Here is a 19,227-nt window from a genome sequence, read left to right as displayed (position 1 = left end):
ATAAGAAATCAGGCAAAAGGTATAAAAAGGCAGTTTCCCAAAGTGGAAACATGTGAATAACCAATGAATTTATTAAAAGAAATGCAATTTCAGTAGTTATCTTGGAAATACAAACTAAAAACACCATGAAATACCATTTCTTACCCCTCAGCCTGGCAAAAATGAAAACAAAAATAGGATGATGCTCAGTGTGGGAGAGGTTAATCGAGCCACGGTGGTGGAAACTTGAATTGGTTGAGCCACTAAGGAGGGCAGTTTGGGAGTTTTTGTATAAAATTAAAGGCATGCATATCTTATGACACATGACCCCAACTTCTATACACATTGAAGAAAGTTTGACATGTAGCCAAGAAGATATGATGTACAGTCCTCACGGGAGCTTTTTTAATGTAAAAAAATTTGGAGAAAAAGGTGTGTATCAGTGGGATGATGTTTAAATAAATGGTAGAATCCTATAAATAAACACCAAAATCATTGAAATTAAAGTAGCAGGAGAAAATTATAGTATTAAGTAATTTAAAAATGCAAGACATTTCAATTTATTGCTTATTTATACATTCACATATGTAAAAAAATAAATACATGGGAATAAGCACTTAATTTACAAGTTTACTTCTTAGAGGAAGGAATAGAAATTTAAGGATGGACACTCAGAAGACTTCAACTATAGTGATCTTTCATTTCTTAAGGTGGGTGCTACATTTGCAGGCATTAGCTTTATTTTGCTTTCAACTCTTTTGTATGTCCTAGATACTAAAAGAAAAAAAAAAGAACATGTCACAGGGTTCCTGGGTGGCTCAGTCAGTTAAGCATCCACTCTTGATTTTATCTCAGGTCATGATCTCACCGCTTTTGAAACAGAGCCCTGTGCTGACAGCGTGGAACCTCCTTGAGATTCTCTCTCTCTCCCTATCTCTCTGCCCCTACCCCTCTTGTGTGGATGTGTGTGCTCTCCCTCAAAAATAAATCTTTAAAGTCAATACACACACACACACACACACACACATATAAGTATATATACACACACATCTGAATATATACATGCGTGATTTTTCCACGTTCCCTTATTTTCCATGTTTCTAAGAATCCACGGAAATTTGTCCAGATGTCTCAGTTCTAAACTGACTCACATTTAATGCTCTTTCTTGTTCTGTAGTTAGTTATTTCTTGGTGAAGCTACACTTTCCTTGGGGACTTGGGTCTGAAATGAAGGACAGCACTGGTTCCCAAGTCCGGGAACACTTCAAAATATTGCAGAGACATAGTAACATGTGTTGATGATGGTCTAGATTAGAGTTTTACCTTGGTCTCTAGAATGATCACAAACTGTAATATATGTTCAACAATTAACATAGGTAGCTGGATGATTGCAAAATGGCATAGTAGGCAGCTAGCTCTGAGCCTCTGTCCCTCTGTAGAAACATAAAAAATAAGCAGGAATTGTCAGAACCAATTTTGTTAAAATTTAGGAAAATAGTCAAAGGTTTAAAGCAAACTAAGTAAATTCTCAATCAAGAATAAGTGCAACATTAAAGTAGTAGGAAAGCTTTGTGATATCTTTTTACCCTTGCCTCATACTGGTCATAGCTCAGTAGCATCTCATTGTCAGTCTGTGTTCTCAGTGTGGGACAGTGGTCCCTGATTCTGGAGGGAGCGGAGACCTTATTTACATATCATAAGGTAAATCCATTCTGTATGGAACTACCTGAAGGACTGGTACGAGACACTTGTCTAAGAACTCTTCTGGGTCAGGAAAGTGACAGGTGTTGCCTGAAAATATTGCAAATGTAACATAATTTGCAGCTGCTTCAGGAAAGAAGTGCTGTTGACACATAATAGACCACATAAAGCCAGGATGAAATGCTAAGGAGAGAGAGTCTTTGGGAAATCATGGTATTGAACAGCACCTGTGCATAGAAAGTGCACATGCATTGTCCAAAGCCAAATACATGTTCAGAAAAGGCTCAGACACTCTAAGCTGGGTCTTTGGGCTGATCTCCAGGATTAGTGCAAGCATGTCTAAGTATTAAAGGAGAAGGCATCCAGTATCTTTCCCTTCCTCCTTCTATTTCCCTCCCTTTCTCCATCTCCCTCCCTCCCTCCCTCCCTCCCTCCCTCCCTCCCTCCCTCCCTCTCTCCCTCTCTCCACCTTCACTCCTCTCCCTTTGCTACTCTGCCCCCCCCCCCCCTTCTCCTTCTAGCATTCAAGGAAGTCAGTCTAAAAACTATATGAACACAAGCTCAGGACCAGGCAAGATAAGGAATATAGTCTCTTTAAAAAAAAAAAATTGGGAAAGTCCTTTAACAAATGCACTGCTAGAGCATTCAACAATAAAACAAAACCAAAACCCAGGAATCCCTGGAGAAGGGAGAGAATTCTCTTTCTAGATCTCAAGTCACTATAGTATTCAAATGGCCAGTGTTTAAATAAAATCACAAGGTATTGCCATTCACAGGAATAAAATAGACAAAAACCAACTCTGTGCAAGCCTAGACAGCGGACTTACTAGATAAGATTTTAAAACCACCATACTAAATGGGCATAAGGAGCTATAAAGGAAAACATACATGAAGAACTAAGAAGTTAGGAAAATTAGGTATGAATACATGAGAATATCCATGAAGAGACAGGAATTATAAAAAGGAGCCAGACAGATAGTCTGCAGCTAAGAAGTACAACTGAAATGCAAAATTGACTAGAAGAAAGATTTGGGCAGGCTGGAGCATCACTGGACTTGAAGATAAGACCATTGGAATTAACCATTGTGAGCTGCAGAAAAATGTGGGTACCGGGAGATGAATCCGTTTGAAATCATTCTACCACTACCACATGCTTTCCCACGACACTGCCTCCACTGCCTTCATCACTTTTAGTGTGATCTCAAGTACAGGCAGGGCTGACTTCATGGGCAGTTGACCTGTGCAGTCCCATGGGGTGCTAAACTTAGAAGGCCCGTGATGGGCTTCATTCTCTGCTGTTGCTGTCTTTAACATTTCAATAAATTTTGAAAGGGCTCTGCCAATTACATAGTTGGTCCTGAATATAACTCATGTGGGTGTTTATTAGTGACACACTCTAGATTGTAAGCTTTACCAGAGTGAGAACTGGGTCTGTGTTATTCAGCAAGTGCTTAGAATAGGACAAGGTTGGGGCTTCTGGGTGGCTTAGTCGGTTGAGCTTCCAACTTGGGCTCAGGTCATGATCTCACAGTTCGTGAGTTCGAGCCCTGCGTCGGGCTCTGTGCTGACAGCTTGGGGCCTGGAGCCTGCTTCGGATTCTGTGTCTCCCTCTCTCTCTGCTCCTCCCCTGCTCACACTCTCTCTTTCAAAAATAAAGATTAAAAAAAAAATAGAGAATAGTACAAGGTATGTGGTTGGCAGACAACATACTCTGAAGTACAGACCAGAAATGTATCATATTCCTGGCAGAGTGGCCAAGTTTTCTCTCACAAAAGTAATGCAGGTTATGTAAGAATACGTATTAAAAGCACTTAATGCTTAGTGGGTTACAACACGCATCCTCCCCCTTTCTTGGTTACACATTTAATACTCACTGTGTGCTTAACGTTAACACTACATTGTGGAAGTGATTGGCACTTTTCCTGCCTTTGAGGGACTTCGGTTTCAGTTAGGAGCTGGTAATTAAGTAAGAGAGGGAGAGTGGTAAGCTTGCTGAGTGTTGCCTTGTAGCTGTCAGGAACCTTGTGCTTAAGAGCCCAGCTACCTGATACAGGCAGAAAACACAAGGAGTATTCATAGACTGAATCATTTTGCTGCAGAGGTGGGTTGTAGGTGGTGGAAGAGTAGACAGTTATTGAATGCTTCCTGCATTCTCTATCTTGTCTGCCCTACATATATTCTCTCTGTTAATTACATTTCATCTGCAGAGCATCCTAATGAGGTAGCTATTATCCGAACTGTATAGATGAGACAATGGGACTTGGGGGTTGAGCAAGTTGTCAGTCTTACATAGTTTGTGAGTGATAGAAATGGGATTTAAACTTAGCCTTCCCCCCGCTCCGTCGAGCTTATGCTCATTCATTCATTCATTCATTCAACATCTATTTTTTAGGCTTACTTACCCCGTTCCATTAACTGTTAGATGGTGAACACATTTCACTTCTCAGCGTCCCATGGAGGAGACACACCCTGTTGCCTTTTTCTGGAGCTCCAGCCCAAAGGTACCAGTGAGAAGCACCAGAAGGGGTTTGCCAGTTCCACCCTGATCCTCTCATTAGGGAGCAATGTGATTCTCCTTGTTGCCCAACAAAGTAGCCTCATCAAATGGCTTTTTCGAAGGAACTTTTCAAAACTCCTCTCCCCCGTAGAATTTTATCTGTCAGTCAGTGCTTCTGGCCATCCTTTGGTGAGATGGCACCGGTAAGGGTAACATGTCAGTGTCTCTTTATAGAAACATTATCTTGATCAGTCCACTGCTGCAGAAATCTCCCTTTCTGTAAAAGAGGCAGGCACCCTTTAAGTGAGAGGTTGGTCTATCTTCAGGCTTCTAATTAATATTTATCTTGTAGAAGCTGCCTCCTGGGTCCAAGAACCACACTTGCTTTATTGCTCCAGAACTAAATACGCTTAGTATTGTATTTTTAGGTTAAATACATATAGATGTATTTTTAGGCTAAAATAACATCATTCTCTGTTTTAAATATTAATATGTCGCTTCATAGGCAAAGTAAAAGCAAAATCTCCTCCTTTGTCAAACCTAATTTCTGGGTGCTGGTGGATCCTTGTGGATAGTGCAGTAAAAGTGCTCCTGCTGAAAAAGAGGGGGAGGAAATCACACTTGGTGCCTGGCCGAGGAGCCTTTAGCATGAGGTGATTCCCATCAGAGATCCAGAACACAGGGTGGGGATTTCTTCCTTTCAATATAGCATCCATCGGAGAAAATAGGTGATTGGTAGTGACAGGCTTCTCTGAATCTTCTGATTGTCAAAGATTTTCATTATTGAGATGGTTGACTACCACTCCATTTCCTTTTGATCAGTTCTGAGCTGATTATGCTGTTATTATTCAGAGGGTAAAGAAAGAACAAGTTTAGGTGACTCACAGCAAGCTACAGGATGCTTCAGTGGTTTGGGTGTTCTTACATTATTTCCATCCCAAGGCCATTCACTGAGGCCAAGACTCACTCTGTCTCTGTCTCTGTCTCTGTCTCTGTCTCTGTCTCTGTCTCTGTCTCTGTCTCTCTCTCTCTCTCTCTGTCCCTTGGATTTGGGTTTGAAACCTTTCCCTTACCTGGACATCACTGTCTCCTTAACAGCTGAGCTGTCAGTGGGAAGTGAAATTGATTACAATTTTTTTTTTAATGCCACAGCTGTTGTTTCTTACCTCAGCTGGTTCCCATAATTCCACAGATGGTAAACATATGTTTATAGGCACAGAGGAAAAGAAGCTATTTTGGATTCCTCCCTCTCTAATTTTTATTTTTCCTTTCATGCAGAAAGTCAAAGTCACAGAGCTGGGGAATCTTACACATTTGTAGATTAATATTTCTGTGCATTAAGACTTCGGAAACAGCAGGACAGCTAATGATATGCTAATGAGCTGACAGTTTTTATTGATCGTAATGAAAGTCGACAAGTGTCTTTCTTGGCTTTTATGCAAGCTGGAATATTTTATTAACTGTCTTCAGGGCAGAAATACATAATTGGTTGCATTTTGAAAATCTTCCTTGTGAGTTTCTCAGGTCTTACTTTTTGTCAGCCTGTTGCCAAAGCTTGGGTCCTTGCCAGTTTATAAACAGAACACATCTTCATCCATATATTTACCTGCCCAGCAGGAACTCTCCCCACCCCCTTTCCCTTTCAAAGCAATTTGTTTCAATGTTTTAGCATACAAAAAGAGAACCATTTTCTTCAATGTAAACAGAGATCTGCAGGGAAATAAGAGCTTTAAAAAAAAATTAGCATTTGTTTGTGGCAAAGCTGCTTATATTTCTACCAGAAAGCTCTTACAGAAGAGGGTCCTAATGGTATAATTTTTTCTAATCTTTATTGCATCTTCGTAGATTTCTTCCTGTGAAATGAGAAGTGTTCTTGGAACAATGGAAATGATGGGCATTCATTCCCGAAACAAAAACTCATAATGTACAACCTACCTGGTGCAAATTTATTTTGCAGTGCATGGTGAACTGAGTACAGGAGGTAGAGGGTGGCAACAGGTGGTTTCAACAAAGAAAAAAAATTATCCACTTTTCCTCTTTCCATCGGTACTAAGAGTGAAAGTTTATTAATTTCGGCTTTGCATCTTAGGGATTTATTTAGACTCTCAGCTTGGCTGAAGTTTAACATTGCAAGACCGATGAAAAAACGGATTGTTTAGCAAATTAATAGTGTAAATAAGATTGCAGAGGAAGATACTGGCTACCTAAAAGGATCTCTGTTTGCCAGCACTGAAAAATTATTTCAGCAAACTGTTACATCTAATGCAAGTAATTTATGTGCAGTTGATTAAGTATCCATTAAAGCAATTAAGGTAGAACCTCGTTTTGATAACACGACCTTGTTGTAACAACATCTTGTAAGCTCATGTAACTATGAGACTTTCTCAAATGGTCTATTTTCTCCTTAATCCATGTTGGAATGGTTTAGCACTGGTAATGGAGTTAGTAGGCCTGTAGTTAATGGCCTAGGATTAAGGTGTCCTTTAGGAAAGCTATTTAGTGTCAGAGCCTTAGGTTTTTCATAGGTCAAATGACCAGGTGATATGGCCCTGGATCAGGAGTCCTCATTGGGTGTATCAAAGTCACCTCAGAAGCTTTTTCAAAATTTATATGATGTTCTCCCTAATCTCTAAAATTCTAATATGCACCCCAATTGTTTATTTATTTTTGAGATAGAGAATGTGAATAGGGAAGGGCCAGAGAGATGGGGAGACAGAGGATCTGAAACAGGATCTGTGCTGACAGCAGAGAGCCCCATGTGGGGCTCTAACTCACAAACAGATCATGCATGACCTATGCCAAAGTCTGATGCTTAAGTGAGCCACCCAGGCGCCCTCGTATCCCTAGTTTAAAAAACTGATATCCTACAAGATAATTTACAGGTGTACCAGCTCTGAAAATATTGTTCAATATTATATATTTAATAGGTTTTAGGAATTTGATGCTTTTAAAGTGTTTTTTGTGCCTGCTATGTGAAATATACTGCAACAGGGAGTACAAGGGGACCTAGAGATGAAAATATGATTTTGCCTTCATGGTGTCTATAATCTAATAATTAATTCTGTTGACTGGTATTCGATTCCAAATCACTGAGGTTTTATTCATGTATTAGGATGTGGATGCTGTTTTCACCACTGTGATCTTTTAATGAGTAAACCCTCTTGCTCCTTGCCCCCCCCCCCCCAAAAGAAAACCTACAAATGACTGACAAAAGAGCAGGGTTTTTCAAAGTGGGGCTTTTGACTTTTCATCAGAATCATCTTGGGTAGCTTTTAACAATCAAGGTTCCAGGGCCCACTCCAATCCTACTGAAACAGAATTTCAGGGGTAACCCAGGAGTCTGAATGTTAAACGCAAGGTTATTACTCAAACTCAAGGTGTTTACTCAAGGTGATTATTAAGACACTCAAAGTTTGAGGGGCGCCTGGGTGGCTCAGTCGGTTAAGCGTCCGACTTCAGCTCAGGTCATGATCTCACGGTCCGTGAGTTCGAGCACCGCGTCGGGCTCTGGGCTGATGGCTCAGAGCCTGAAGCCTGTTTCAGATTCTGTTTCTCCCTCTCTCTGCCCCTCCCTCGTTCATGCTCTGTCTCTCTCTGTCTCAAAAATAAATAAACGTTAAAAAAAAATTAAAAAAAAAAAAAGACACTCAAAGTTTGAGAAACACTGCCATGACAGATGTGAAACACAGCATAGGTCTGAAAAAATGAGATCAAGTGAGGTCAGCTAATACATGCCCTACTAGAGTTGCCTTTTTTCAGTTACATGTCAATACATTTAAAGTTAAATAAGAACTAATAGAAATTCTGCTAATTCTTATTTCATCTTTGGGAGAAGTTGCAGCACTTGAAGGCATGTTATCTATAGAAATCCTCATAGATGACTTTTCTGTGAGAGATAAGACTGAGCTTCTATATAGGCTTATACTTTATGAAACTCTTCTTATTATCTGAAGAAAACCCCATGCTTAGCAAATGCTGCTTTTATTGACAAACATCCAGGTACGGAAGAGTCCATATGTCACCTTAATGCCCAAGACCTTCTGGTGCTTGTTCTGGGGATGGTGCTAGGATGGATACACACACACACACACACACACACACACACACTCACTCACTCACTCACACATACACACACATACATGCTCAGACTTCTTTGGGTTACAGTTGGTATTGTATAGTGTATTGCCATCCTTCTTTTAGTCTAGCATAGAATTACATCCATTCAAATAAATCACATTTCCATCTTGATTTATTTGGCAAGAAGAAGTGTTCATGCCACTATTAGGCTGACCCTGATTGCCTTTCCTCAGAAAAAAACACCAAGTGCTTTGAGTTTTGGTGTTAACGGGCATTGAGAAGTCCTCAGCTCTTATTTCTGTTTGCGATCAAGTCAACACCATTGACCTTGACCTAATGATCTGTGTAACACCCCTGTGTGGTTCAGGTTAAAAGTAGAAAGGCAGAAGTGATGATGGAGGCAGGCAGAAGGAAGGCGTGGGGGAGGCCATTTGTAATTTACAGTGTAACTAAAGTCAGTATTCACTTTAAAAAAATAGGAAAAGGAAAACTGATGTACCTTCTAAGTTATGTTGCTACAGAGTGAGTCGAGGGATATCCTTTTCAAATGTATTTTCCATTTGTTCTTAGAAAGGCAATTAATCCTGTGACAAGCGTGCCGTAGGTTTCTCAGTGCCATTTCCATGAATGTTGTAGGCTTTTCTGATGAATAGGTCATAGATGGTCCTGATCCTTCCTGGTACTTGTGCTTTCTTCACTTTCATGTCTTGTAGGGTGATCAATTGTCCCCGTGTGCCCAGGAGTCTGTTGTAGCACTGGAAGTCTTGTGTCCTGGAAACTGTAAATCCTGAGCATACCTGGATAGTTGATTACTATGAATTTATCCATATTCAACCTATTCAGATCAGACAGATGTTGTCTAATGTGTCGCTGCATTCTCTGTAATGGTCTTTGATGGAAATTTATAGCTTTTCTAATTTTTTGTTTAACTTGAAAGGTAGTGAAAGCATAGAAACTAAATTGTGACAATTTCAGTTTGGATGCCTGTTTCATGGACTAAGAACTTGAATGTTGGAAGGATCTTTGGTTTTTGCATCCAGGCTTTTTTTTTCCAGATGAAGCAACCGAAACTCAGAGAAGGCGGTTGACTTACTGTTTCAAGTTCACTCAGCTCGAGATGAATCCAGAATTGGAGCCCAGGTCTCCTGACTTCCAATCCCATGCTTTTCTCATATTTTTCAAAGTATCCTGGGTCCTTAGAGGCATTAGCTTGCTTTGAGAAACTGAGCAGTTTTGTACCAGCAAGAAGCTGATTGACTTCCATGATGCTCTATCAATTGCTCTCTGGAATCCTCCTGCTAGAGACTATGAATTCATATTGAGGACCTGGTGGCAGGGACTTCTACCCGTGGGGTGGTTGTCTCCTCTTGTAATCACAAATACTCCATCATCCTCGAAGAGGAAGCAGTTAGTAAATGTATCCAATTCTGAGGGAGAGGTCCTATGATCCTGTTATTTCTGTTAATGTTTCCCATTCATAATTTACCTTGAAATAGTATGCAGAAAACAGCATTTGCTAATGACTTTCTGGTTAGAAGATGAACAGATAAATGTAAACCCCCTCTTAAAGACTTGTGGCATGATCTTAGGCCTTTATTTTATTTATGGATTAATCTCAGTATTCTGAACTAGGTCCCACATCTTTCATCTGTTCTGTAACATTTCTTCCATCGACTCAGGAAGAAGAAAAAAAATCCCTAAAGCCAGAATCTTGATATTCAACTTAAAAATTCCAAAGGCCAAGTCAGTATTTACATTGCAAGATGGCAACCCCAATGACTTTCTTAAATCAGGGCTGTTCTTCCTGACTAAGTTAGAGAATTAAAAGGCCACTTTTTATAGTGAGATGTTGAGTAAGTTTTAAGACTCACCAACAAAAAATCATAATAATCAGCAGAGAACAAATATTGTTAAGCAATTCTCTCCATATCTAATTTTCTTTCCTTGATTAAATGAATCAGTAAAATTTTTAGTCTAATATGTTTCTATTGTTCACTGCTGCTTAAAAAATCCTCTAAGTCAGCAAAATTTAGTGTTCCAGAATGACTAAGGTTTTGGAGGAATTTTTATTGCATCAGTGCCTTTTTGGTTCAATAGTTTTTTTTTTTTTTTTTTTAATGTCTTATTTATTTTGATAGAGTGAGGGAGGGAGGGGCAGAGAGAGAGAGAGGGAGAGAAAGAATCCCAAGCAAGCCCAGTGTTGTCAGTGCGGAGCCTGACCTGAGGCTGGATCCCATGGACCACGAGATCATGACCTGAGCCAAAATCAAGAGTTGGATGCTTAACTGACTGGGCCACCCAGGTCCCCTTGTCTAATAGTTTAAGAACAGTCACTGGTAGATCCTTAGTGTTGTAATGTCATTAGCAACAACTCGTGGCAACTAATGACAGCTTTCTCAAGATGAATGTAGTTTCCAAGATGTCTGGAGGAGGATGGTTTGGAGTAGTAGTTCATTGTGGACTAAGGGAGACTTACCTTTTGAATGAAGATAGCAGTGTTATAAAAAAATCATGTGCATATGACTGCACAGCGGCCATTGGAACTGGTAACTATAATCTTGATCACCACCTCTCTCTTCTGTTATCAAGGGAATCATCCAAGATGGGAAAATCATCTTTATGCCAAATGGATACATAACTCAATGTCCGAACCTAAATCGCAGTAAGTAGCAACTTGAAGCATTTATGAATTTTTAATATTATATAACTCACTGATAATAAACATGTCACACAAAGTGTAAAAAATGTTGACTTCTGAGGTAGTGGGGATAGGGAGGTAAGTTATTGTCTATATTATATAGTTCTGTGTCTTTGAAGTTTTAAAAAAGCTTATGTGTTGACAGGATTACCATTTGAAGGTAAGAAAAAGTACATTAGCAGTTGGGGTTCTGTAGATAGAGGAAGATAGGTTTAATATGCTAGTATTTATAGTAAACAATGATTTAAATAGCTTGGCTTAGATGTGAGTTTACTTTCTCCACTTTTACAACAATTCACATTTTTTCAGTCGTATCTCAGTAAAAATGAGGACTTAATTTCAATTTAAAAATTTCCTATTGCCTTTTCAGTTAACAGTTCTTTTTTCTAGTTCCTTTCTTTCTTCTCGTTAATAAAAGGAAAAGATGTAGACCTGAAATCCTGGGTGATTTCACTCCACTTGCAATGTAATACTTAACCAGAAAAGCAAAAAGCCTTGGACATAGCCAAGCAACTACTGTTGTAAAAATTTCTTTATTGTATTAGCACTTTATCAACATTTCTTATATTTTCTCTGTTGAGCTTGTCCAACTTGCAGTGATTTCTTAAGCCTGGTGCAAGGAATAATGGATTTGCAAGAGCTTTTGGCCAAGATGACTGCAAAAGTAGGTATCTAAATTTCACTTGTGATGTTTCACTTCTTTCTCCATCCTATCTGGAATTTCCAGTGATATGCTATAATGGAAGCATTTTTAGCCTTGGCATTTGCAGTATGTTACTGTGGAAATGGTTTATTCTTACGTGAAATAAGGCTACCTATAGTGAACATAACCGTTTAGCTCTTTGATACTATTAGGCTGCATCAAGATGTTTACTTGAAGAATGTTTGGAAGAAAGAGGCCCTGGGAGAGGAAAAGGAATTTGCGTGCTGGCCATCAAACTAGTAACACTGAGATGATATATGGTCAGAGGTACTGCTGCTCATAAGCTAATGCATTTTAGATGTCAGAATAATTGCCAATAATCAGAAGTGCAAAAGAGCCATTGTTAGCAACAAATGATTGTCATCAGAAGGCGTTATATCACATTTCTAAGATGTGATTCATTTCGGGACTGGTCCTGAGTTAAATAGTGGAGGAGGCAAAGTTTGCCTTCTCACACATTCGGTTTTATAATTGTGAATGTTTGCAATGGATCATCCACTTCACAGGCATCTGTCAAGGATCTGTTACTTGCCAGGTACTGCGTCAGGCACAAAGGAGGCGATAATGAGCAAGACATTATTTCTCTCCCAGAAGCTGTTCATATTGAGTGGCGGACACAAAAATGTAAATTATTATGGGCTTTAATATATAACGTTTAGACTCATAATGAAAAGCCCTGAGCCTTGTGGAGAAAGGCACTGAATAAATAGAAAATGAGGCTGGTGCCGTTGTTATGATACCAATCAGTCGTGGACCTAAGTCCTGGCCTAGGGTGAAGAAAGAATTAGGCTGGGCTTAAGAGACATTATTATGCTCTGCAAAAGGAAGAATTTTAATAACCGTGAAAATGATACATTAATCTTGTTGCACCAGTGGCTATGACTGCTCCCAGCCATCAACCATGGCACAGGGGAAAAAAAAACCAAAAACTGGTGGGTAGGTAAGTGTTCGGGCAGGGGGGTAGGGCTGTGTTTTGGACCCGATGATTGTGCTGCTGAAGATCAAGTTTCTCTTTCAAACTAGGTTTTTGGCTAAGTCCCCTTTTGTCTGGAAAGGAGAGACAGAACACTTTCGTAAGAGAACCTGGGACTTGAGAGCTGAAACATGCACTTTTCACTTCAGCATACAGTGGAAATGCGAATTGCAGCCAATTATTTGCCTTCCCACCTTGTGGTATATAGAGGCGTGTATTTTATATCGTCTGGAGCAGCTTGATCACAATAGCATTAATTATATTTTAGCTTGCCACCAAATTTTTGGAATGAGAAATACGCCACTCAGTCTCAGGTGATTGTGGTTTCCCAGCTTCAACGATGCCCCTTTCTTTCTTGTTCTTTCCTTTTGCAGGGGATGTCACTTTTCTCTTTTTAGCCATATGTTATCTAGGAGCCACATTGAGCTCTGACCTCCAAACAGTATTATGTAAAATGGGCGTTTGTGAGGCTGGAGATATCTAATTGTGGGCAATTGCAAGCAGAAAATGGTTTCACCCACCTTCTAAACCCCGCTTCTGGCACTTTGGAAGATTTATAAGTCTGTTTCTTCCAAACCATGAATAGAATTATAATTAGAAAACCAAGGACTTCCATTTTCACTGCAGAATTTTGGAATGTGTAATAATCGATAAGAGGAGAGCTGGTAAACTTTTTCTGTAAAGGGTTAGCTAGTTGATTTTAGGCTTTTCAGGCCAAGAGGCAAAATAGAAAATATTATGTATATACTTGTTTAATCACTTAAAATGCAACCATTGAAAAATGTAAAAACCATTCTTAGCTCGCAGGCCATATGAAAAGGAAGGGTGGGCCAGGTTTAGTTCATGGGCCCTAATTTGTCAACCCCTGATTCAGAAGAAGCTGGAAAGTCAGTCGTACTAGGTAATATTTATTGAGTATTTGCTATGTGTTAGATATAATGCTTAAATGTTTTATATTCCCTGTCACTTTAAACCTCACAACCGTCCTGTGAACTGGGATTGATTTATTAGCCCCCTTCCCAGATGAGAAGACTGAGTTCCAGGAATGTTCTGTGACTTTCCCCAAGACAACGGATGGCAGAACTGGGATTCAAACTCAAATTCTGAAAGCTGAATCATAACTGATGCAGTTGGAGAAGGGAAGACTGGAAAGAGAAACAAGATATAAAGAAGGAATGACTAATGGAGAGAGGGAGTTTGGGGATGGAGGGATCAGTGAGAACAATGGGCAAGTGGAAGAGAGGAATGTGTGTTCAGATGGTAACTTGGCAGTGAAACATGCACATAGAGCTTATAGTAGCTTTTGGAGGGGGAAGGTCAGGGCAAGAACAAAGCCCCTGAACTCACTCTTTTGGTTACAGTTGATTGCTTTCTCTGGGAATCTGTGACATTTTGAGTCCTGGTGTGTGCCAGGACCATCCAGGGCCACCTTACATTACATGATCTCCTTAAAGGTTTTCAGATCTTAAAGTCTGCTCAGAATCAAACTGCAAACCTAGGATGGGCCAGGTGAACTCTCATCAAATAATTCTTGAAGAATTCTCACAGAAGATCTTTCCCTCTTGCCTGTGCCAATGTCTGAACAGGAAGGTCTTCTTTCTGTGCCTCGTGGAAGCCTTGTCTCCTTTTTGTTTACTCTTAAACTGAGAATACAGGCCTTTGGGGTTGCGTCTTCATGTAGGAGTTTCCTTTAAGACATCCCAGCATGGGCAGACCCTGTTCCCTAACTCCTCTTCCTTGCATCCTATGTAGCCATCAAGGTGGGCGCTTGGGGGCTCATTGACCTTTCTCCAGTTGCTGGTTCCCTGTAGGTAAAATGGTGACAATTATTTTTGATTTTGTAATGATCCCATGAGTCCAGGCAAGTGAGATTTGAAGGCCTGGTTTTGTGTATGGCACACAATAGGCATTCAGTAAGCTGTAGCTGTTCATTTTGTATTATTAAACCTAGATAGAAATAGGCAGCCATGAGGGGAAGATGGTCCTTAAGAAAATGTACACCTTGCCCAGTGGCTTGGCGTCACTAAGCCTGGCAAAAGCCACAAGTTGCTGTTGGGGTCCTGGTCTAGAGGTAGGTGCCAGGAGGTCTTGGAAAGCAGAAAGTCTTTACACTTGTGTGCTAGTAGAAGCCATGGAATCCTACCAGAGAGGAAGCCCAGTGCACAAGCTGGACAGGAGTTGATAGCCATAATCACATCAAAAAGATGCAGACACCAGATCAGCCCAGGGGTCTTCCCAGTGGTCTTCCCCAGAGGACTTGCTCTTTCTTTTTTCTTTGGGGGGGGGGGGTGGTGCTTGAGAATGACCACGACCTTGCTGAATACGGACCATATCATGGGAGCAGCTTGTATGCACTTTCAGGTGATATGTCAGGGTACATAAGAGCCCTCTTGAAAAATTCTGGCATTCTGGCAGGATTAACCTTTTTCCAGGTAGAGAAGGTACAGGGAAGCTGTCTTCTGTCATTTTCCCTAAGCCATCCACAAGAGACCACCAGTCCCTGGCTTCCTCTGGGGCTACCCCATTGCTGGGCCAGGTATATTGTGGCTTGCTCTTTCTTGCATCCCACCTGTGCTGGAATCACATTCAGCCTCCAAGCTCAGGAAGAAGAGAACACTGGAGGCTCGGAATTTCTTGATTACTTCTGTTTCAGTCTTTGGCAAATCTGTTTATGCAAACCAAGCAGCACTTGGAATAGCATTTCAGCTTGTAACATATTTAATGTTGAGATTTTCATTGTTTTGAGAAACTCAATAGTGATTTTTTTTTTAGTGAAGCTTAAACGTTTAACACAGTGAAATATTCTTTCCCTTCCATTTAACAAATGCCAAATAAATAGTATTTCAAAGAAAAAAAAAGCGCGACTAATGTACTCTGATCCATTCACTGACCTCTTACGTGAAAAAGACCTCTGATGTCTGTCTGTGAATGTGCAGAGTTAAGAATAAATGATTCTGTCCATGGTTGCTTAGATAAATGCATGAACAAAGGTAAGACTGAATAGAGATGTGGATTTGCTACTGGATCTATTTTGGATCTGTAGACATTCTTGGAGAAAATGGCAGGTAGTGTGGAAATAGCTTTTGAAAATGACTTTGTGTAAATTCAGCATGCTAATACCAGTGACAGAAACTGTAATTCATTTTTTGATTCAGAGTTGTTTTCTCCTTTATTGTTCCAGTATTTAGCAGGGTTGGGGGAAAGGAAGGTAAAGTTAAATGCCTTTGAAAAACTAGCTTTTTGCCTTATTAGTCTTTGCTTTTGTGTCTATCTCCTGCACTCTTATTATAGAGATAAGGGCTCTTCAGTGTTGTCAAAAAGTCTAAATATGTTAGAAAAGCAAAGACAGAGTTCAGAAGGGAAGCATTTGCCCTGAGAATAGCTTCCGTTATATTAAAACCAAGGTTTTCTTGGTACTGACTTTTGTAGGTGAGCATAGCTCAGTTTTGTTGGACAGTATGGGAAATTGACAATACTGCCTTTAGACACATTCCTGGATGTTCAGGAAACTTGAGCAGTCACAGAATTGCCTTTTGGGTTATTTAGTCTTTAAGAAGTTTCTTGGAGTGATACAGGCACTAGATTGTTCCAGGTTTTCAGAGTGAGGCTCATTTTTTCTCACAGATAACCCATTCTCAGCCAGTTTTAGTAAGGATGCAGGTCTAGCTGAACACTTTTTCAACCCCAAGTCATCCGTCAATCACTGCCTTTTGTAGGAACTATGGGGGCTTTAGAAATGAAGTAAAGGTGATGTGTGATAAGTTGTCATTTCTTATTATCTCTCACCTATATGTGGTTTTACTCACTTGACCTCACCAAACTCTAAGAAGTGTATTTAATGTGTTTCCTAAAGAATTCCCAAAGAGCTTAATTATGATAGATTCCAGAAACTCTAATTAGGCTAGAGATTTAAACGTAATCTGAATTTTTGGAAGATTGTGTATACTGGAGGGGTCACAGGAAGCTAGTATTTCAGGCATAGTTAGCTCTGTTTCTTCAGGGGTGATTTTGGTGCATGCAATTTGTCTAGCATCCTATTTGCTTTTTTCCCTGCCCATTGGAAATGCCTACAAAAGGCAGAAGGAACAAGTTTTCTTGAGAGATCCTAAAATTTTGGAGAAGGAGAATGAAATAAATGACAACAGCAAAGTTTGGAATTCCATTTCGATTCCATTTGTAGAGAGTAGTGCTCAGTGGTGCTGGTGGGAGTAAATGAGAGGAGCATCTATGGAATGGAACCATAATTAGTACAGAAAGATGTTGGGAGTCGTTATTATCCAGGTTCAACCATTATATCTAAAATACTGGCTTGAAACGGTCTTACTTGGCTCAGAGATTGGCACGATCATCTATATAGGGAAAATACTCAAGACATGGAGGTGTAAGTATGGTTGAGAAGGAAAAGAGAAACTACTTGAAATTTTAGGATGTAGTGTTTGTTTTAGTATATATGCTGCTGAAGGGAGAACAAAAGTAGCGTTTGTTTTGCAATCAAGGTAGTCTCTAAAGAAAAGGGGGAAATGGTAATAATGCTATCAGATTGATTTCCACTTGAGTATGTGTGAGATTATACCAAAGTTCAATTTTTTCGTACCATATGTTTGAAGGCAACTGGAGTAGGCTGCATGGAAAGTGATCAAAAGAGGATTGGACTTTTCTCATGATGAGCTCTTCAGTGAACCTGGTGGTGCTGCATGTGGTCAAGAGCAGGTGTGAAGACAGGATAACCTCAAATGCTTGAAGAGAGTAGATTGCTTAGGACAAGTTACAGAGCAAAACTAGGTCAAACAGAAAAAGCGAGGAGAGATTTCATAGTTCACACCAAGAAAGGATGTTTCAAGCATCCAGAGCTAACCCAAAAAAGGTTTTTGAAAGATAACGTCCTGCCACTGTGGATGCGCGAAGAGAGGCTGGTGAATCACTGCAAGGGGTTACTTGTCATGACGTTCAAGCTTGAAAACTATTTTCGGATCAGAGATTCTAAGATTCTGTGATTGCTGGTAATAGTTGGGTGACCTAGGAAAATGAAAAAAAGTTTTTCTACAGAATCCCAACCTCACCTGGGGGTTTGGTTGCCTGTCTTCACCTTTGAACACCAACGTGGATTCCTTGGATGTTCGTTCTGGGGGATCCTGGGCTAGGGAGAAACTAGATCCTTGTATGAATTTCCCTTTTCCTTGCCCTAGCTCCCAGTAATTTCTCATAGGAGAGGAAGCAGTGATTTCCCAGCCTAAAAACTGACACTCTAGTGTGTGAACACGGAGAAAATGATGGGAGATTCATGTAAGTGCATCGGAGTTCCTGATTAGATCTCCGGTAAACATTATAATGAGTCCTTGAGAATACATTCATTATGAGTGTTTCTGTGTGGGCTTGAGCTGAAAGCACGTATGTTTATGTACACCCATGAGGTCCCTGAGATACAGTTTAATGTCTCATTTGGTACTCATCAGACCATAGTAGCCAATATGTCTTCAATTTAGAATGATTCCACCTCATGTTTAAAAAAAAAAAGAAAAAGAATCTGGCTAAGAGTAAGTCAGCTGCTCTGAGTATTTTTTCTTTCTCCTACTTGGCTTGTATTTTTCTTGTTGCTATTAGCTTTGTCAGGACAATGCAACTGAAATAAAGAAATTACACCAAGTTATTCTTCTTTGCAGTTAAATTACGCAGAGACGAGACTTAATCAATTGGAAAACTGTCATTGTGAGAAGACGTGTCAAGTGAGTGGACTTCTCTATAGAGACCAAGACTCCTGGGTTGATGGCGATCACTGCAGGAACTGCACATGCAAAGTAAGCCTCTTTGTAAAAAAATACCGTTTTAAGGGAGCATTTTCACTAGTGATTGTGTAATCTGGTCTTGTACTATATAATGCCGACTCAGAAGTATGTATGATCTTTTTTCTAAGCTTCTACTTAGCAATCTGAGTAATTTTGAAGGGAACCGGGAAAAGTGTCATGTCCTATGTAAATACTTGGAAATTACAGTGTGCTTCTATTTGACAACACAGTCTAATACAGTCTAACGTTGTTGCTAACAAACTTACTGTTTGGAGTTTGAGGATTAGAGTATCAAAGGGAGGAAGGGACTCTGATTTTCAAGCAGCCTAGCTTTTTAGTCGTTCACGACTTCACAACTTTTCTGTGCTAGAAAAAAATTTAAGAGGAGAGTATAATTAGTTTCTAGATGTTTTTATTATATTTTAGGAGGTGTCCTTCATCTGTTTCAGAGACTTACAAGACTGCCCTGACTTTCAGGGTATCCGTCATTTGTCTACTCCATCTGTTTTAGAGAATTCATGAGTACCCCCAAAATTAGTATGTAAACTCTGTGCAGTTGAAATTATTTGACAAATATCTGAAGAATGCCACTGTTTGGGAAAATACATAATGGATTGTTAGAGCCTCAACAATGATTGACAGGGTCTGCAAAAGGTGTCATTTATGTTCTTGTAAAAATAGGCTTTTGTTTTCTGCCTAATCTGCTTAGCCCACACGGGCAGATGGAATGAAGCCAGTGATGTATATCAGAAAAGTAATTGAGGTGGCACAGATTCATTTGGGTTGGAGAAAATACTTCATTTGTGATCTTGGAGT

The 19,227-nt window shown here is 39.9% G+C and overlaps 1 protein-coding gene across 2 annotated transcripts in view; it reads left to right on the top strand.

Annotated features, from left to right (window-relative positions):
* The window catches only part of NELL1 (neural EGFL like 1), an 875,786-nt gene that overhangs the window by 181,403 nt on the left and 675,156 nt on the right, over positions 1-19,227 (top strand). For both annotated transcript variants that reach the window (XM_060606214.3, XM_060606213.3), the window contains exons 6-8: positions 10,844-10,916; positions 11,534-11,616; positions 18,289-18,423. In XM_060606214.3, coding sequence (XP_060462197.2) covers positions 10,844-10,916; positions 11,534-11,616; positions 18,289-18,423 — 291 coding nt within the window. The remainder of the gene's footprint in view (positions 1-10,843; positions 10,917-11,533; positions 11,617-18,288; positions 18,424-19,227) is intronic.

This window comes from Panthera onca, chromosome D1 (genome assembly GCF_046562875.1).
Source record: "Panthera onca isolate mPanOnc1 chromosome D1, mPanOnc1 haplotype 2, whole genome shotgun sequence".
NCBI classification, from domain to species: Eukaryota; Metazoa; Chordata; class Mammalia; order Carnivora; family Felidae; genus Panthera; species Panthera onca.
The sequence above is the reverse complement of the archived record's forward strand: the minus strand, read 5'-3'. Positions and strand labels throughout refer to the sequence as shown.